This window comes from Chiloscyllium plagiosum, unplaced genomic scaffold (assembly GCF_037043375.1).
Source record: "Chiloscyllium plagiosum isolate Xiang-an unplaced genomic scaffold, Cpla_swu_hap1 HiC_scaffold_17, whole genome shotgun sequence".
Taxonomy (NCBI): domain Eukaryota; kingdom Metazoa; phylum Chordata; class Chondrichthyes; order Orectolobiformes; family Hemiscylliidae; genus Chiloscyllium; species Chiloscyllium plagiosum.
Genome location: NW_028270155.1, coordinates 59,442,981 through 59,464,679, shown reverse-complemented (window position 1 = coordinate 59,464,679; position 21,699 = coordinate 59,442,981). Strand labels below are relative to the sequence as shown.

General features: G+C 41.2%; 1 protein-coding gene across 11 annotated transcripts in view; it reads left to right on the top strand.

Annotated features, from left to right (window-relative positions):
* Window positions 1-21,699, top strand: part of nlrc5 (NLR family, CARD domain containing 5) — a 179,509-nt gene that overhangs the window by 17,927 nt on the left and 139,883 nt on the right. For 5 of the 11 annotated variants that reach the window (XR_015759976.1, XR_015759975.1, XR_015759977.1 and 2 more), the window contains exon 1: window positions 8,739-8,876. Coding sequence is in view for 5 of the 11 variants with exons in the window: in XM_087995971.1 (XP_087852097.1) it covers window positions 8,809-8,876 (68 nt within the window). In the remaining 6 variants the exon portion in view is untranslated. Of the gene's footprint in view, window positions 1-8,493; window positions 8,596-8,738; window positions 8,877-21,699 lie in introns of those variants that run through there. The other 6 variants (XM_043707157.2, XM_043707155.2, XM_043707156.2 and 3 more) reach the window with 2 other exon arrangements.

Here is a 21,699-nt window from a genome sequence, read left to right as displayed (position 1 = left end):
AATGTTGCCGGGAATGGAATGTTTGAGCTATAAGGAGAGTCGGGGTCGACTGGAGTGTCAGAGATTGACGGGTGACCTTCTAGAAGTTTATAAACTCATGAAGGGCATAGATAAGGTGAATAGCAACAGTCTTTTCCCTCGGGTGGGTGAGTTCAAAACTAGGGGGCATATTTATAAGGTGAGTGGAGAAAGATTTAAGAAGGACCTCAGGGGCAACTTTTTTTATATGGAAAGTGTTTCGTGTGTGCAGTGAACTGCCAGAAGAAGTGGTGGAGGATGCAGGTACAGTTATAACACTTTGCTGTCAATGACGTCCTTTTGGAAATCAGATTTACCATATATGCTGTGGCGATATTGGAAACTACGTAAAATATATCTGAGGCAATACATTGGCGAGACTGTATGAAAAAGGCTGGGAAGAGGCTCTTGTTGAGTTATGCATGAGCATTAACCTACTGGACCAAATTACCTCTTTCTGTGCTATAAATGTCACGTGAGATTGTATAATATTTCACCTGGAGGACTGGAGATTGTGAAGGGTACTGCTGCAAAATTATGGGTCAAAAGCTCCTAATTTAAGGCACATTATCTAAAAGATGTGGATTTTCACTGGACCTTTCTGCTCGGGGAATCAGCCTATGGTCTGAAATCTTCATGCACTGATTGTTGGCAGATTTAATATTCATTGCCATACTTCAAACTTACCCCATGTATGGTTCTAGACTACCGTTGTGCTTCTTTCACTTCACACCAATGCACAAAACATTGTGGAATCCTGACTTATCATCTCTCCTGACACTGGAGCAAAGCAGAAGGAGCCTGTCTGGACAAGGACGCTCTACTCTGGCTGGCCTTAGCTCTGTAATTCCACTACACATATGACTTCAATGCTGAACTTATTGAGCAAGTACACCCTAAATTACTCAGGGAGCAGTGTATAAAATCAGTAAGCTCACACTTAGAATAAAGGGAAGAGAAAGGTTGTGGCGATTGAGGTTTATATGCAATGAACCTAAATGACATGACATTAAGGGGAATGAGGGACAAGTGAATTTGCTGAGGAAGCTTAAATAGAAACAGTCCCATGTTGAATACGAACTCAAATTTAATCTTGTGATTGCCACCTACTGTACCTCAATATATGTTGCTGTGTAAACTACTTGATGATCTAATATATATTATGCCTCATCATTCTTTATAAGCTCTAAATGTTTGAAGAACGTTGGTCTGGATTTTGAGTTCAGATGATGAACAGATAGTGCTTAATGTTGCTGTGACCAGGTGAGGAGGGGTGAACAACTCCCCTCTTTCTAACCCCCTCTCAGTCAGTTGCAACAAACATTTAGATTTCTTTTGGTCATGGACCTATCATACTTGAATTAAACTTAGCTAACCAGACCAAAAATGACAGAGTACTAATCCAAAAGTTTTCTTGGATCAAAGAGAGTGGGGTTTTATTATCTGTTAATCCTAAATGAAATAGCAAACTGTGAAATCAAACACAACACAGGTAATACGTTTCAAAAGATGTGTGAGGAGGAAAGTGGCTGTACAGACAGAAAGGTGCACGCAGTTGCAATTTAAGTTGTTTTCAAGTGTTTGAGTGAAACCTGAGTTCCAATGATTGTTGTCCTGTTTCCTCAGGCATGGCAATACTGGATTAATCCTGAGTTCTTCATGCAAAGTTGTTGTCTCAAGTTGCTTTTTCCTTGAAATTATTGTATCAACTTTTGAGAATGAGCTTGAAAGAGAGAGACAGATAGAATATCTCCCAGTTATAGAGACATAGAGTTATACAGCACAGAAACAGACCTTTCGGTCCAACCAGTCCATTCCAAGCATAATCCCAAACTACTCCCACCTGCCTGCTCCCGGTTCATATCCCTCCAAACCTTTCCTATTCATGTAATTATTCAAATGTCTTTTAAACATAATTGTGCCCACATCCACCACTTCCTCAGGAAGTTCATTCCACATGCAAACCACCCTATGTGTAGAACATTTGGTCCTCTTGTCTTTTTTAAATCTCTCTCCTCTCACCTCGTCACCCTATCTATACCCCTCATTATTTTATAAACTTCTTTAAGATCGCCCCTCAACCTTCTATGCTCCAGTGAAAAAAGCCCCACTGTTCTTCAATACAAGTCAATTTCTCCTTCTTCCTGCTCTGCTGCTCAGAAGCAGCTGTTGATGAAGGTTCACTTGTATATTCTTGAACTCACTCATCATTGTGCTTATGACCAGTCAGCTCAACATGTAACTTCTAGGAAGATGTTTAAATATAGGAGAATTTGAGCTGAATTTCAATGTCTTTTAATAATAATGTTAATTTTGGCTCAGACTGATCCACTTTACTGTTAGCTTTGTGAGTATGGCTCAACCTGGTCAGGTGATCATAGCAGCCAGTTTAGGTCTGTTTTTGTCATTTTTTAACCCATTTTATACTCCATGAAAGTTTCAGGTCTTAGAATCAGATGATAAGTGTAATACTGAGAGACTATTTTTACTACAATCGTAACAATGTTCATTACACGTACAGTTGCCCAAAGATGGTTTTGGACTTTTAACTGGAACTGAAAGTAATAAAGGTTCTGTTATGCACCATTTAGGTGGTGTATAATCATTGCAAAAAGAGCTTATTTCTTCAAGCAGATTGCAGAATGTATAACTGTAGAATCCTAACCAGAAGTTGTACATTAGAATGTTTAATTCAATGTAAAATCATGTGAAGAAAATGAAATAAATAGAAGCGAAGGAAAATGGAATTAGCAGTGATAAATAAAAGAGAGATAGAAATAAGTTTGAAAATGATCACTAATTTTACTTTCTAAAATATCTCTAACAATAATTAAGATATAAAGGATGGAGAGTCCTCATTTGTTTAATTTTCAGTAGCAGAAAATTTATTTGATATTACTATAAAACAGGTTGCTATGGCTTGGAAGTGATATTTGGCACCTTGAGTGAAATTGGAGCTGCAATCATTCACATAAGTATTCCTCCACTAACTATGTCCCTGTTCTTTCACTGTAACTGAAACAAAATTGTGGAGCTCAATCCTTTACGCTACTATGGAAGAATCCACAGCACAAGGACTACAGTAATTCAAGAAGGCAGCTCACCCACACCTTCTGACGGACAGTTAGGGATATGTGAAAAATTCTGGCCACTTTAACAATACTCATATCCTAAAGATACATGTTTAGAAAAGAATAGTAAAATTCATCAGAATCAACATGAATTTATGAAGAGGAAGTCATGTTTGATAAGTGTGTTAGAGTTTTTGAGGATGTTACTGGAACTATTGATAAAGGAGAACAAGTGGATGTATTATTTGGAGGTTCAGAAAGCTTTTTATCAGATCCCACAGAGGAGGTCACTGAGTACAATAAGAGAGCATGGCATTGAAGATAATATACCAGCATGAATTAAGAATTGGTTGGCAGAACGAAAGCAAAGAGTTAAAATAAATAGCTCATTCTCAAGATAGCAGGGTGTTACTCATGGGGTACAAGGTTCACAGATATTCACAATGCATAGAAATGATTTGGATATGGGATGAAATGTAATATTTCCAAATTTGCTGATGGTACCAAAAGTGGGAGGGAACATAATTTGTGAGGAGGATACAGGGACATTCAAGAGGACTTAGACAAGATACGAGAGTGGGCGGCATGGTGGCACAGTGGTTAGCACTGCTGCCTCACAGCGCCAGAGACCCGGTTCAATTCCCGCCTCAGACGACTGACTGTGTGGAGTTTGCACGTTCTCCCCGTGTCTGCATGAGTTTCCTCCGGGTGCTCCGGTTTCCTCTCACAGTCCAAAGATGTGCAGGTCAGGTGAATTGGCCATGCTAAATTGCCCGTAGTGTTAGGTAAGGGGTACATGTAGGGGTATGGGTGGGTTGCGCTTCGGCAGGGCGGTGTGGACTTGTTGGGCTGAAGGGCCTGTTTCCACACTGTAAGTAATCTAATCTAATCTAATCTAAGGGCCTAGAGCATTGCAAAATCAATGTTATATGAATAAGGGTGAAGTTATTCACTTCATTAGAAAGAAAATCCAGAAAGAAGCAGAATATTTTCTAAATGCTGATACGGTGGGAAGTGCAGATGTAAAAAGGACCTTAGTGTCCTTGCAGTTCATGCAGTTCATGATGCAGTTCATTCACATGCAGTGCGTAATTTGAAAAACCAATAGGTTGCTGCCATCATCACAAGGGAGTTTTGAGTACAGAAGTGAAGATGTCTTGCGGCATTTGTATAGAGTCTTTCTGAGACTTCATTTGGAGTATTGTGTACAGATTTGGTCCAGTTATCTGTGAGGAGGGATACACTTGCCATAGCAAGAGTGCAACCAGATTAGTCTCTGGGATGGTGGAAGTATGTTGTGAGAAGAAATTGAGCAGATTTAGTATGTATTTCCTAGAGTTTGAAAGAATAAAGGGCGATGTCATCTAAACTTAAAAATTTGTACCTGATGGATGTAGATGACATGTTTCCCCTGGCTGGTGAGTCTACAATGAAGGGACATAATCTCAGGACATTGTTTTCTATTCATTCAAAAGATGAAGGCCTCACTGGCTAGGCCAGCATTTATTGCCCATCCCTAATTGCCCAGAAGGCAAATAAGAATCAACTAGAAAAACGGGTAGCCTGTTTAAGGGATGAGTTGAGGAGGAATTCCTTACTTAGCGGTCAATGAATCTTTGGAATTCTTTACTCTGAACTGTGGAAGATTAATTATTGAGTACATTTAAGACAGCAATTGATAGATTTCAGGAGACTGATGGCATTAATGGATATAGGGATAGTGGGGAAAGTGACATTGATGTAGATGGTCAGCCATAATCCAGTTGGATAGGGGGAGCAGACTAAATGGGCTGAATGGTCTATTCCTGTTCCTCTGATCACATATTGTTAAAAATCGCAACCTTTCCTGGCACATTCATTAGTTACCTATTGGGTAAAATACCATAGCTTCATGTCTTCATGTATCTGATTTGCTGAGACTATTGACCAGGTGCCAGTGTGTTAAAACTCACGGAGGGGAAGGGTCCTGACTCCCATGTATAACTGTGCAGGTGCAGACACCAAATATTGCTGTTCAGTTTATTTCTTAATAACATTGAATGCTGATGGCCTCACCCTCATTCTAGTGGCAAAATGTAGGCCATTAAAAGGTTTGAACCTCTGTCCAGAACACAAATGGATTTAGACCAAATGCTCTTTTAAGGTGTCTGTTCCTCTTTCTTGCCAGTAACTCAGAAAATATTTTGTTGAAGTAAACAATTTTATTTCCATGTTGAATAAACCATAATATGGTAAATGCATGCACATTTATTAAGTTGAAAGACAATGTTTGGTGGTCAAACCTTTGAAAATGTTAATGTGATAAGTCATAGGAATATTGGATTTAGAATGATACATTATGGAAAGATAATATTTAGATGCACATACCATACAATAGCAAGGTCTGGGCTGGTATGACCATAAGTCGGCAACACATGGAAAAATATTCCAGGGAATAGTAAGTAGTGAGAGGCATTTTAAGCACTGACTTATACAATTAGATGTGTTGGAACTTACCCTGAGAGTTAGTTAAATTTTATATTGGTGGATTTCTGGAATTTATACCACAAATTTATACCATTTGTGAGAGAAGGATATAAGCGATGCCATGTGATTCCTGTCATCTTATGTTCCTAAACCCACAAGGGATCACTTGGGAGAAAAGTTGCAAAAGGAGACAAAATGCTTCTTCTGAATGGAGGAGTGAAATCCAGTCTGCTTTATAAAATTCAATCTGGTTCATCAACACAACAGCAGGCAGCAGCATAAGTAGAAAGTAATGGTGGCTTTCCAAAAGATCATGAGACCATAAGAAATAGGAATATTTTTCAAAAAATCCAAAGATTCTGAAGAAGTAGCAGAGGATTGGAAAATTGCCAATGTGATACCTCTATTCAAAAAGGGAGGAAAGCAAAAAGCAGCTAATTAACTGATTAGCCTAATATCTATTGTTGGATAAATGTGGGAATTAATTATTAAGGAAGGAACATCAGCACATTTGGAAAATCAAAATTCAATCAAGCAGAGTCAGCATAACTACATGTAAGGGAAACTGGGTCCGACTATTTTATTAGAGTTTCTCGAGCAAATCTCAGACAGAGTGGATAGAGGGGAACCAGCAGATGTATTTGGACTTCCAGAAGATGTTCACCAAGGTACCTCACAAAAGGTTAAGTCATAAGATAAGAGCCCACAGTGTTGGAGGTAGTATGTTGGCATGGATTGAGAATTGGCTGGTGCTCAAGAATTAGCAAGTGGGGCTAAGGGTTCTTTTTTCCCAGTTGGCAGCCAGTGACCAGTGGGGTTTACAATATATATTAATATCTGGGAGGAACAAAGTGAATGTATTGTAGCCAAATTTGCAGATGATGCAAAAATAGGTGGAAAGGCAGGTTGCAAGCTGGACACAAACAGTTTGCAGAGAGATATTGATAGGTTAAGTAAGTTGGCAAATGTAGTATAATGTGATAAAAAGTGAAGGTGTTCATTTTGGAAGGAAAACAAAAGAACAGTATTATTTAAATAGAAAATTGCTGCAGAAAACTGTGACAGAAAGGGACTTGGACATGAAACACAGAAAGTGAGCACAGAGTTACAGCAGGTAATCAGGAAGGCTAATGGATTTTTGGCTCTTATTTCAAGGTGTTTGGAGTATAAAAGTAGGAAAGTTTTACTACAGTTGTTCAAGGTCATAATGAGACCACGTCTGGAGTACTGAGAGCAGTTTTGGTCCCCATCTTCAAGTTAAGATATTGTTTCATTGGAGGCAGTTCAGAGAAGGTTGACGAGAATGAATCCTGATTGGAAGATATTGTGTTATAAGTAAAAGCTAAGCAGGTTGGGAGTCTCCTCACTGGTATTAAAGGCTTGACAGGGTAAATACTGAGAGGATACATGGGAGAGTTTGGGATGAGAGAGCACAGTCTCAGAATAAGGAATTCCAAATTTAAGACTGAGATAAGATGGAATTTCATTTTCCAGAGGGTTGTGAATCTTTTGATTCCTTGCCACAGAGAGCTGTGGGACAGAGTTCTTCTGTGTTTTTAATTCTGGGAGATAGGTTTTTGATCAGGAGGAGGGATCAAGTGTTCTGGATAAAACTCAGGAAGGTGGATGTGAGGAATGTCGGATGAGCTAAGAGTGTATTGAATGGCAGAGTCGGCTCGAGAGGCCAAATAGCCCACTGCTGTTCCTATTTCATATGATCTTGAATACCTACAGTAGTGTATCCAGGGGCACTGCTTGTAATGACTGCTCTTTTTAATATGTATAAATTATCTTGCCCTGGGTAGGACAGCCATCATTTCAAAGTTTACCAGTGACACGAAACTTGGAAAATAAATATCGAAGAGGATTGAAACATGCTTCAGGAGGATGGAGTGTTGAAATGGGACAGATAAAATTTAACAGTGTGGGATGTGAAATGATTCATTTAATTACAGAAAAGGATGGTTGACATGATAAACTGAGGGAGGTTATCATAAATCTATATGAAAGCATTGCTGGAGCCCTGTGCCAATTTTGGGGCATCAATTTTTAAGGAAGATGTCAAGACCCGAGAGGAGAAACAGGGGAATGGGATGGTAATAGGACTTCAGTCACATGGACAGCCAGGACAAACTGGGATGGTATTCTTTGGTGCAGTGGAAGGTGAGGGGAGATTGGGCACAGGTATTCAAAATTGGTGGGGGATGTTGATATTGTAATGAAGGAGGAAATTGCACCATTTGTGAAAATGCTGACAATCAGAGAAACCAAAATTGAGGAAATTGGCAAAAGAACCAGAGACACTGAAATGCAGTTCGTTTCTAAGCTGCAGTAGACATTAGGAAGGGATAGCGGGAGCTGACTCCATAATAACTTTCAAAAAGGAATTGGGATCAATCCCTGAAGAGAGAAATGAACAGGCAGAGAGAGAGATAGTGCAGAGAAATGAAGCTAAGTAGATAACTTTTCCGTCAGTCTCAGTGAGATAGTAGCATGAAGGTTCTGATGAAAAGTGGCATTCCTGAAAAGCTCCCTCTCTCTCTCTTTCCCTTTGCAAAAGCACTGCCTAACCCGAGTACTGTATTTCCAGCATGTCCCACTACTACTTTAAGATAATACTGTACACATGAACTAACACACCAGGAGGAAAGTAAATCGAGCAAAACGGTTACATTGGAGATTAAATGCTGGGAGAAAGTGAGAACTGCAGATGCTGGAGATCAGAGCTGAAAATGTGTTGCTGGAAAAGCGCAGCAGGCCAGGCAGCATCCAAGGAGCAGGAGAATCGGTCGATTCTCCTGCTCCTTGGATGCTGCCTGACCTGCTGCGCTTTTCCAGCAACACATTTTCAGATTAAATGCTGGCCACAACATCCCAGCACAGACTCGGGACGACGAAGAAAAGTGTGACATGTTTTTGTGTTTGGTTGCCTCCCCAGCATGACGCTCTGCCCCGGTATGGTGGCCACTTCTTCTCGGCGAGTATTGAGAGCAAATGGCTTGTGAGGTTGGGAAGGTTGCAGGCACCTGAATTTCACAAGGTAAGCAGAAACTTGTCACCGGAGAGTGTGAGTCAGTCACCAAACGGCTGCACCAGTAGGAGGCGAGCGCTTCGATGATCCCCACCCAGTCTCTGCCCTATACTTGAGCCACGTGATTTCCTATAAAGCAAGTCCTCGTAGTGTTTCCTGGAAACTGTGTGAGGAGTAAGATGCTGCTGTGTTTCAGTTTCGGTGCGGGTGGAGTTAAGGCTCATGTTGCGAGATGGGACTGCCGGCCTGTCCTGGGGGCAGCAATTGGATGGGGAGCCGCTGGTGACAGGGTAGGTCGGAGGCAGAAGCGTTTAACCCCCTGGCTAGGGCAACTTTTTTTTTTCATTGAATGCTGTGTTGTATGAGCTGTCCAGCTCAGCGAACTTCCAATTCTCAGCCGGCTTCTGGAGAATTGTGAGCGGTCAGCAGCGCTGCCCTCCCCAAGAGCCGAGTGATTGTTTCACGTCTGTTTTGTTTTACACTTGCAGATTTGCAAGTGCGCGGGCGGAACGGGGCTGCAGTGAAACTTCAGTTTCTGGCGAGAACGCATCAGAGAAAGGACGCGTGGAAAATGCCAGAGCAAAAGTGGGCACGATGCAGGGAGACTGACAGAATAAAACGATGAGATGTAGGGACGCTGGTGTGCGGAATAATTGCAGATTTTAGAGACAGGGAATGTAAATATGGGCTGGCTATCACATTTTACAGAGTTACCTCTGCTGGTTTGATAGTCACTAGCAATGATTTTGAACCACATTGTCTTTTGTGGCTTCTGCGTGGCACTGGTTGAGGTCTTTGCACAGGAGCCTTTGTGAGCTATGTATGGATCTCAGAGGACTATGTAGAAGAACGAATAATTCGGAAGAATATTGATCACCACAAAATAAAATAATAATACTTTTTATCCAATGACCAACATGACCAATTAAATGCCTTCTATTTAAACAATATTAATCAAGTTTCTTAATAAACACAATTATAAGTTCAGTGTTAAATAAAATCAAGATGTAACTGATAAATAAAAAATGGATGATCACTTTATTGGGTTAGTACTATAGTACCTGATGGAGTGTCACTCCAAAAGCTTCCAATTAAACCTGTTGGATTATAACCTGGTGTTGTGTGATTTTTTTTTTAACTTTATAGAACCCCCCAGTTGCCAGCATGAAGTTGAGAAACAGATTTGTAAGGAGATCTCAGTCATGAGATTAGATTTGCACTGTGGGCAATTTAGCATGGCCAATTCACCTAACCTGCACATCTTTGGATTGTGGGAGGAAACCAGAGCACCCAGAGGAAATCCTCACAGAATGTGCAAACTCCACACAGACAGGAATCGAACCCAGGACCCTGGTTCTGTGAGGCAGCAGTGCTAACCACTGAGCCGCCAATTCACCTGTAAGAATAATAGGGTGGTTATGCTAGGGGATATTAACATAGACTGTTAAGGGTTTAGATGGATAGGAATTTAAGTGTGTCCAGGAAAATTTTCTGATTCAGTATGTGGATGTACCTACTAGAGAAGGTGCAAAACTTGACCTACTCTTGGGAAATAAGGCATGGCAGGTGACTTAGGTGTCAGTGGGGAAGCACTTTGGGGCCAGCAACCATAATTCTATTCGTTTTAAAATAGTGTTGGAAAAGGTTAGACCAGATCTAAAAGTTGAAGTTCTAAATTGGAGGAAAGCCAATTTTGATGGTATTAGGCAAGAACTTTCAAAGTTGATTGGAGGCGGATAAGCATGTGTCAGGTGTTATAGAAAACAGAGATCGAGTGATTTCTTAGAGTATAAAGGCAGTAGGAGTATATTTAAGAGGGGAATCAGGAGGGCAAAACGGGGACATGAGATAGCTTTGGCAAATAGGGTTAAGGAGAATCCAAAGAATTTATGTAAATAGACTAAGGACAAAAGGATAACAAGGGAGACAATAGGGCCCCTCAAAGATCAGCAAGGCAGCCTATGTGTGGAACTGCAGGAGATGGGGGTGATACCAAATGAATATTTTGGTACTGTCGAGAAGGACACTGAAAATATAGAATGTGGGGAAATTAGATGGTGATATCTTTAAAAATATCCATATCACAGAGGAGAAGGTGCTGGATGTCTTAAACATGTAAAAGTGGATAAATCCTCAAGACCTGATCAGGTGTACCCCAGAACACTGTGGAAAGCTATGGAAATGATTGCTGGGCCTCTTACTGAGATGTTTGGATCATCGATAGTCACAGGTGAGGTGCCAGAAGACTGGCGATTGGCTAACATGGTGCCACTGTTTAAGAAAGTTGGTAAGGAAATGCCAGGGAACTATAGACTGGTGAGCCTGACATCAGTGATGGGTAAGTTGTTGGAGGGAATCCTGAAGGACAGGATTTATGTGTATTTGGATAGGACCGATAAGGGATAGTTAACATGGCTTTGTGTGTGGGAAATCAAGTCTCACTAACTTGATTAAGTTTTTTGAAGAAGTAACAAATGATTGATGAGGCTAGCGTGGTAAATGTGATCTATATGGATTTCAGTAAGGCATTTGACAAGAGTTTCTCATGGGAAACTGGTTAGCAAGGTTAGATCACATGGAATACAGGGAGAGCTAGCCATTTGGATATAGAACTGGCACAAAGGTAGAACAAAGTTAAAAATCACACAACCTTCCAATTTCCTGGTTAGTTTGAGTAGCCCTTATCAAAATGAATGTCCTTCCTTTCCTGTTATATCCTATGTGAATACTCCCTCTGATGTTTCCCAGGCAAATGTTGTGGAGGCTCACTGGCTGGTTTAGTTTTTTTATTTGACATCACAGGTGGCCCCACATTAAGCTGGCCAATTGCAGTTACTCCAAGGGTTGGGGTGTAAACTTTCCGATATTAAGAGATACCAACTAAGCTCCCCTTTGTCCTTAATGACCGACTGGGCTTGTGAGCACCTGAGATCAATATGGTTGGATACTGAGGCCTCCCAGGCAAAGTGTCCCCTTACTATCTGTTGTTAGTGGATAAGATGAGGACAGTTGTGGAATACTGTTGGAATCCAATCATTATTAATATGGTCAAAGCATGGAGAGCAATGCGACAGAACGAGGGCAGTTTATCTAATAGCTCCTTTCTTAGCCCTATAGTTGGTACGCTGGGATTCCGGCCAGAGATGATGGATCCTGGATTTAAACTACGGGGAATGAGGGGAGTCTCCTGTTTGGGAGATCTGTTTGAGGGGGAGGTCACCATGTCCTTCTACGAAATGAGCTGCAAGTATGGATTGCCCAGCAAAGATCTTCCATGTTACTTTCAGGTTAGGGACTTCATCCAAAGAAAGACTACACTTTTGACCAACCCCTACAGGTCCAACACAGAGGAGAGTGCTTCATGCCACAAGCACTCTCTCGTTTAGTACTCTTTACTATCTACTAGGGTGCGGTGCCTTGAGCGACATTGAGTGACTATGTGAGGTCTGGGAACAAGAGCTGGGAGTGGAGATTCCCTCAGAGACATGGGAGGACATTTGGGAGAACGCGAGAAAGATCTCGATCTGTAACAGAACATACACTCTGCAGTTGAATGTTCTTCATAGGGTTCATATGGCACGAGATTGTCTTGCAAAATTCAAAAAGGGAGCATCTCCAATATGCCCCAAATGCAAAGTAAGTGTAGGTACCTTCACTCATTGTTTGTGGTCATGCCACAAGAATCTTAGGTACTGGAGCATTGTGGCAGGAGTAATAGAGAGGGTCCTGGGGACAGAAGTTAAGGTAGACAGAAGTTAAGGTAGTCTCTCTGCTCTTGGGTCTATCGAATTTATCTTCCTTAGACGCACATGGGAAAAAGCTATTTAACATTTTCACTTACTGTGCGAGGAAGAATATTTTGATGAGCTGGGTGTCTGAGAACCCTCCGGGCCTGTTCGGATGGCACAAGTTAATTATGGAACATATCCCTTTGGATTTCCTCACAAAAATAGTGCACCATAAAATGGAACTTTTTTATAAGACATGGCAGTCCTTTTTGAATTACCTGGAGGCAGACTTGTCTGCTATTTTAATTAGGGCATTTGTTTAGCCATGATGGTTAGGTTTAGTGAGCCTTGTGCCCCGGTAGGAACAATCCCAAACAAATACGGGTGTAATAATTAATGCTCCCAAAGGTTGGGAGCCTCGGTGTGGTTGCACTGACTGGACTTATTTATTTATTTATTTATTTATTGAGAACTTTGTAATGAGTGTAGTTTTGATTTGTCTTGTAGAGTATGGTAGTAGTTAGTTTATTGCAATTGTTGTTGTAATTTTAAATTGTTATATTGTTGCAATTTTATAATTTTGTAACAAAAAAAGTTCTCAATACAAATGTTTTTTAAAAAAAATCACACAACACCAGGTATAGTCCAACAGGTTTATTTGGAAGTACACACTTTTAGAGCGCCACTCCTTCATCAGCTACCTGAAGGATTGTGGTGAGTGGGCAGGAAAGTGGATTTGAGACTCTGATGGGATCATGCATGATCGTATTAAATGACAGAACAGGCTTGAGGCACAGAATTGCCTTCTCCTGATCATGTTCATATGCTGTTTCTCCGATGTAGTGACATATATGGTCAAGTTGCTAACCATACCCAGTTGTCTTTGAAGCTTTGTAGATGCAGCTTACTCACAACCTTGATGATATCCTTTTAGTCATACTTTCAAAGTATAAATGCAATTCATCCAGAACTAATGTCGAGGGTTCTCTTTTCATAAATGGGAGAAATCAGCTGGGAAGCTTGTTCAGAGCCAGCTTGCCTCCAATTTGGCTCATTTTTAAAATTCATTTAGACAGCATGACTGCCAGACTGCATAGACCCCTTGACATCCTGGTCATTTCCGCAGAGCAGAGGAAAATCACCTATACCGTATATTCAAAAAGAATGGGTACCCAATGAAGACAGTCTGCCAATTTCTCAGCAACAAACTCAAACAAGCAGACAAAACACGTCCAAAAATACTAGCCACTCTCCCCTACATCAAAGACATCTCGGAAATGACTGCCAGTTTACTCAGACCCCTTGGCATCATGGTAGCCCACAAACCCACCAACACACTAAAACACCAGCTAATGGACTTGAAAGACCCTATACAGACATCAAACAAAACTCATATCATATACAAAATACCGTGCAAGAACTGTAACAAACACTACATTGGACAAACAGGCAGAAAACTAGTCACCAGGATACATGAACATCAACTAGCCACAAAATGACATGACCCTTTCTCACCAGTATCCTTACATACAGATAAGGAAGGCCATCACTTCGACTAGGACAAAACATCCATCCTAGGACAAGCCAAACAGAGATACGCACGTGAATTCCTAGAAGCATGGCATTCCAACCGCAACTCTATCAACAAATACATTGAGTTAGACCTCATCTACCACCCCCTGAGAAAAAGAACAGGAAATGACATCACAGGAAATGACATCACCAACCCCCAAAAAACCCAAACATATAACTAGAAAACAGGAATTATCAGCAGTGTTTCGCCCAGAGGCCCACTGAAGATGTTACCTAGTAGGGTGACAAAACGTCTGAAAACGAACTTTCCAGCTCAGTGAGCAAACCTACATCCAGAACCTAAACCTGAGCTACAAATCTTCTTAAAACCTGCTAATTCTATGTCCATTACTGTGATTATGAAAAGTTCCTAGCCACTTGTTCCTCTGTATTGAGCCTCTGTCTCAATTTGATGCCATTCAGATTAAATTATGAAGAGAAATAATTTTTAATATAGACCCAGCGCTGATCTGCTACCAAAGATACAGCAGGACAGGCAGCATCCAAGGAGCAGGAGAATCGGCATTTTAGGCATAAGCCCTTCATCAGGAATGAGGCTTGATGATAGCATAGTGCTCAGCTCCATTGCAATTACTTAGATATTCAAGCTGTCCTTACTTGTATGATCAGGACATTCAAATATGGGCTGATAAGTGAAAGGTAACATTTGAGCCTCATAAATAGAGACATCTACTTGATATTGAGTCACATTAATGTAATTAAATCCGTTACCATTAACATCCTGCTAGCCATCTAAGCTACACAGGTCTGGAGTGTGATAGAATACTTTCTACTTGCTTGGATTCCAAAACCACTCAGAAGTCTCGATATAATCGAGGACAAAGCAGATTATTTGATTGACACCCCATCCACCTTCTCAAACATTTGTTGCCTCTCCCACTGTTGCACAATGCCAACAGTGTGTGCCATCTACTAATTGTACAGCACCAAGACAGTTTCACCAGCACCTCTCAACCTGCAACCTCTCCTGTCTGGAATGAACAAGTATATGAACACATGGAAACACTACCTCCTTTAAGGGCAAAAGCTTCACAGGCCTTGACTATATGGACGGCAGGAAATTTGGGAGAATCTTATTAAAAAGTCAGGAAGATTGCATTTTCCAGTGGAGTTCTGGATGTTGGGACAAGACCCATGCTTTTGAGTGGCGAAAGGCTTTAGTGCGGATTATTGATCATTATCCCCTCATTGTGATCTAGTCTCACCTCATTAACATGCAGTTTCTGATTACCCCCCACTGGAAAAATGCAAAGAATTTCCAACATGAAAGTCTAAGCGGTTGCCAAACGACTTGAGCTTGCTGCTTGCTCCTCCAGACCACCCTCTTGGACAGCTGGTATCAACATTTCAAAAGGCATGCTTCATGGGCACTGGCTGCATGCAGCCCACATCCATAGACACTAACATTTCACAGGTGCCCGCTTCTCTGGACCAACTTGGAACATTTCTGATTCACATACAGTGCTTTATTGTCTTTCAGTTGGATCATTCCCTCAGGATCACACTGTCATTGCAATCCTGCTGCAAGGAAACATTGCATGCAAGAAGAGGCACCAAGCTCATGGACTGGAGCAGGCTGTTTGCTTGCTGTCTTAGTGCTCACTTACTTAGCTTGTGCCATTGGATGCTGGCAGTATCCCTGCCTTTCTTTGCCTTGCCTTGCCCTTTTGCATTTTGCCCCCCAGCCAGAGCTGTAAGGCTGACAGTGCTGCTGTGTTAACTTGCACTTCAGCTCAGCCACAAAGCCAACCAGTTACCAGCATTCATTAGTTAAAGGGGTGGTCACCTCACTCTGCAACAGTGTGCCACATCAAGCTCACAACCACATTATGTGCCCGCAGCTCACAGAGCAAACACATTACATGTGCTTCTAACCACATCTCAAAATCTAAAAGGAGCAGACTTCAGGGGAAGTTAAGTGAGACACATGTAAGTCAGGGGCTCCCACCATTTTATTCTGGATGCAGGGCTTTTTGCCCGAAACCTTGACTCTCCTGCTCCTCAGAAGCCCTGCTGTTCTTTTACAGCACCACTCTAATCTTGTCTTTAATCTCCAGTATCTGCTGTACCCACTTCCTCCCAGAATTTTAGGTCAAAGGCAGCCTCTGATATCAGTCTGGGGATTTGGAATTGATCATCCAGCCCCTTAGGCTGTTTTCTTATGAATGCCCCAATGGGAGGGATTGATTGAGATGAAAGTGACTGGTACAGCTGTTGGTTCTGGTACAGGCAGAGGAAATGTGGCGAGGTGTCTTAGTGAGTGAGTAGGCAGCACAGTGGGCATGCAGGGTTAGTGGTGGACAGGGATTGGGGTAGGTAAGAGCAGGAGAGAGAAGCTGTTTCAGACAGTAGTGAGAGCAGTACAAAATGAGCCTTGTTGGTGGGTGGCTACAGTAGATTGAGTGTGACGTAGCAAAGAGAAAACAGTAGCACTAACCCTGGCAGAGTAGAGGGAGACATTAACCCTCTTCCTTTATTGCTGGGCATTCCTTCAGATTGTGGAGAGCTCAAGGACCAGAGTGATGGACAGAAACTCTCCATGGAATGCAAGGAAAATGACACAGCCAAAATATCGTCAGCCCAAAGTTTCATGTCATTCTGAAATGCAAATATATCCTTCATTCCTGCTAGCTCTGTTGAAATACCTATTTGAGATGGCTTAGGGAATCCCTGATGGACTTGACCTGTAAGTCTCTCTTGGTTCGTCCCGGGGGGTAGTCTGGAATGTAAGACTCTTCGGACAGTTTAGTTTAAATCATTGCCTTTATTTACCAATGGCGTCAATGTTATGATTACATTAGATTACATTACAGTGTGGAAACAGGCCCTTCGGCCCAACAAGTCCACACCGACCCGCCAAAGCGCAACCCACCCATACCCCTACATTTACCCCTTACCTAACACTACGGGCAATTTAGCATGGCCAATTCACCTGACCTGCACATCTTTGGACTGTGGGAGGAAACCAGAGCACCCGGAGGAAACCCACACAGACACGGGGAGAACGTGCAAACTCCACACAGTCAGTCGCCTGAGGCAGGAATTGAACCCGGGTCTCCGGCACTGTGAGGCAGCAGTGCTAACCACTGTGCCACCGTGCCACCCATTATAACATAGATACCTACAAGCCAGGCTTGAGCTAAGGTTCTAAATCCATTAGCAGAGTAGCAGCACCAGCTCCTACCCTTAAGAGCTCTCTCAGGCTACTCTCCTTAGTGCTGCAAACAAGCTGTCTTTATACAGAATTTGGTATTAAAATTATAAAAGCCACATGTCCTTAATCAGATAAGCAGCAATAAAATGGCAAAAGTTTGTCTGATATTAAGAAGCTCCAGTCTTGCACTCACCAACCAGAGGCAATATTTTCTGTGTGTACCCAACAGAACCTTTACATTATTGTGAAGAGCAAAAGGTCACCCCTCAGCCTTCTCTTCTGCTAAGGAAATCACAGCTTACCCAGTCTTTCCTATAAGAATATTCTTTTAATTCTGGTACCATCCCAATGAAACCCTTTTACACCATCACCAAGACAAGGTCCATAGACATGAGGAGGTGTGATTAGAAGCAAGCATTGTACAATCATTGGGGAATATTTGGTACCACGTCTGACTTGGAGAGAAAGTCATTGACAAAACTTTGAAACTAGTTGCTCATGGGAGATTGCCCTGTAAAAATGTACAATGCACAATGAGGTTTGACTGAGAGCTCAGACATTGATTTTAATATCGGGTGCTTTTTATGAATGACTTTTGATGATAAAGGCTCCAGCAATCAGACCCTTCCTACGTGCACAAAACCCTCAGCTCTCTGCATGTTGCCTTTGAGGTATCTGTGTGGAAAAGACCTTTTCGCCACCTCCTTGTGGAATGTTGAGTTTGCAAAGAAGATTGAAATACAGTTCTTTGCTGTAAATCATGCTCAGCAGCTTTGTGACCCAATACTCTACAGGCTGTTCCAAAGGGTGCACACCAAGACAAACCAAGACGAGATGACCATTCAGCCTGGTGAAAGGTGCTTTCTGGTTTGCTCAGAACCCGCCAGTCTTCCAGTGTGAGGAGTTGTTTTTGACTGAGTATTGCAAACTGGCACATTTCTGGGTGCTCTAAAGCTTGGGACTGCAGCTGCAGAGGTCCAGTGGGGGAAAGTAGTTTGTCTGCTTTGACATTTCAGCCACAGTATACCAAGGGGCTAGAAATTGTAGAACTCTGAATGTTGTGAGCCTTCCATAATGTAGAATAAAAGCAGAGCATTGAACATCAGAGGCACATCAAAGTGCAGTGTGGCGTACAGAAGGAAATTTTTCAAATTTTGCACTTCTTGTAATTTCTAATTTGAGTTGCTTTCACTCTTGGGCTGGAGACCCTACATGACATATATTTTGTGAATATTCAGTCTGCCTTAATTGTATTAAGTGGAACATATTTTGTGGAATAAGTTGAATATTTTTGCAAACTCTGTAAGATTGAAGCTGAAATGTTTTTGCAAAAATGGAGTAGAATCAAAAGATCATACAAATGGGGTTGACCTGTCTGCCGATAAATTCAGTGCTTGTGGTGCTTCTCTTCACTTTACCTGACAAAACTCCGAAAGTTTGTGATTTTAAATGAACCTGTTGGACTATAACCTGGTGTCATGTGACTTCTGACCTATGTAGTCTATACCTCTGCTTAAGCTGTCACGTGCCACCTCAGATTTCTGTGCATGCACCCATAGCTGTCTATGTTTCTGCCTCCATGTTACAGTTGTCAATTAAATCTCACAGCTAGGCTGAACTTGCAAGTAGAAATGAGGGGATGTGGTTCCTTAGATTTCCTGATCATGTATGCCAAATTTTTAGTTTCCGATAGAAAAAGAATTCTCGAAGTTTTATCACCGTGGAATCTGGACTGATAAATGTATTATTAGTCCAGCAACATGACCAATAAGCTACTGTTTCAGATAGCTGAAGTGAATAGCATCTGCAACTATGACAGGTTTTGGTTCTGCTGTTAATGAATACTAATGTGCCTTGTCTTGCTAGGAGCAGAATTCACTGTTTAAAGAAATGTGCAGTTTTCTGTGGTCCAAGAGCTAGATCGGTTTAGGAAACCTGTTTGGCATAGACTAGTAGGACCATAATCTTACAATAAAAAAAATTGGGATTATTCTAAACAAATCCAGTTTCAAAACAAATGGAGGGCCTGTAAAGCTCTATATTGCAAAGGCACAGTTACTTTGACTGCCTTGCACTTTCACAGCCTAATTCATGTGCTCAAAACCTGGTTAGAGTTCAACCACAAAATGGAGGTCTCTGAAAATGGGACTATGTTAAAGAATATAGGGTATTGCTAATCAACATAAATGTGTCCTATGGAGAAATAGGAAAAAAAATACAAACAAGGAATTTTGTACCTTCAAGTATTTGAAAATGATGTGTTCCTGATTATAATTTTTTTTCTGGATTAGTGGTGCTGGAAAAGCACAGCAGTTCAGCCAGCATCTGAAGGGCAGTAAAATTGACGTTTCGGGCAAAAGCCCTTCATCAGGAATACAGGCAGAGTGCCTGAAGGGTGGAGAGCTAAATGAGAGGAGGGTGGGGGTGGGGAGAAAGTAGCATATAATTTTTTTCTGTTAAGTTAGTTTTACACTCTTGGATCGTGAGTTCTTATTAAGTTTTCAATCAAACAGTCAAGAACCAAGGGTTACACTACAGTCTACAATAAGAATAAGTCAAAGTTCTTAGAAACAATTAGTAGATCAGTATCTGTGCAGCGAGGAAAAAATATTTACAACTTTAGGTATGATTCTTTATAAGTTTTGTTGAAGGGGTCAGAGCAAAGAGGTGAGATACTCTACTCTCACAGAAGAATGTTTCCTGCAGTTATCTGTTTCTCATTTATGTTTGCAGCATCTGCAACCTTCTAGTTATTTGGAAAGAAATCATTGTTTTGTGATTTGATCTTCTGTGATTTTTAGCTTTCCATTACAACATAATCTTTCTCTGGTCACAGATAACAGAACTATTTTCCTATGTTCATCAATGTTAGCAGTTTTTGTTTGCAGAATTGCACGTCATGGTCATAACTGTAAAATTAATAAATGTGCTATGCTTGGATTTCTGTTGTGATTTGAGATATTAATAATTGAAGACTTTACTGCAGATGATTACCATTCATTGTTTTAATTGTTTCGATGAGAGCTAAGAATTAGTTATTTGAAACTAAATAGCTAACTGCAACTATTGAAGCAATATTTTCCCTTCATGTTTCTTCATTCCATTTCCTGTGGAAACATTTTACTTTCTTTTTGAAAGATGCAAGAAACCCACTCTGCTATTTGCCGAGTATAAGTTTAGATTTTAGGACAGGATATTGATTTAATTCAGTAGGAGTTTACATGGTGCAAGCACTACCTAGTTTCTCAGACTTCATAGAAGCATAGACAATGGTCCTTAAAGAGATCATAAAAGAAGCAGTTACATTTCTTTTAACATTCTCTTTGATGTAAAATCAGAAGGAAGAGAAACAGAGAATGCTGGAGAAACCTAGCACGTCTAGCAGCATCTGTAAAGAGAGAATCAGTATTAACATGTCCAGTATGAGTGTTCTTCCAAACTCTAGGTGTCTAACAAGATGAAGAAAGTAATAGAACTGAGGACCAGGATCAGCCTCAAGCTAGTGTGAGATGGCATTCTGGACAGAGAGGTGGAGAGTGTGCATGTGGCCGCACATTGTGTCTGGATTTCAGGATGTGGCAGGAAGAGCTGTCTGAGGAGTGTTGTACATCACAGAGAAGCCTGTCACCTGGCTGGATTAGAAAGTAGGAATATGAAGGATGCAACTTCAGTTGAAGTCCATGTGGTGTAAGGCAGAACCAGAGACAGTCACCGAGGAAGGGGATGTGGCTTTGATAGCAGTTTTTTAGCAACCTTAGCAAGCAGGAGGGAAATAAAAAGCATTGAAGTTAATCAGGCTGAAAGCTTAAAATAGAATTATATTGAAGTGACTTAGAAATTTCTTGCAGAGATATTTCTTGTTATTAATTTTGTAATTGTGTCATCTTTTGTTTGTATGTCTGTAATGTTGAAAATGACAATTTTTAATAAAAGTTAATTTTGTTCAGTGACATGTAGTTAGTGCTGCTTTTATAAGGATGTTATAGTGTGAGCAGAATTGATATGAATGAACCAGCAAAGGTGGTACATTTTGATTTTCAGAAGCCTTTTGGTAAAGTTCCATACAGGAAGTTAATGCAAAAGTAAGGCTGCATGGATTGGAAGTCATATACCGGCATGGATCAAGGATTAGTTAGCAGGTAGAAAACAAAATGTACCATCTTTGCTGGTTCATCCATATCAATTCTGCTCATAACATTCATAGGTTGGCAGGCTGTAATTAGTTGGGTACCACAAGGATCAATGTTTGGGCCCTATTGATTTAGATTTGGGAACCAATTATAATATTTCCAAACTTAACGAGGATACAAAATTTGTTTGGAGGATGTGAGGGTGCCGTGGTGGCTCAGTGTTTGGACTGCTGTCTCACAATGCCAGGGACCCAGGTTTGTTTCCACCCTTGGGTGACTGTGTGCAAATTTCACACATTCTCCCCATGTCTGTGTGTGTTTCCTCCCATAGTCCAAAGATGTGCAGGGTAGGTGAATTAATCATGCTAAATTTCCCATTGTGTCCAGGGATGTGCACGCTTGGTTGCTTAGCCATGGGAAATGCAGGGTTACAGGGATAGGATAGGGGGTTGGGTCTGGATGGGATGCTCTTCGGAGGGTCGATGTGAACTTGAACGGCCTGCTTCCG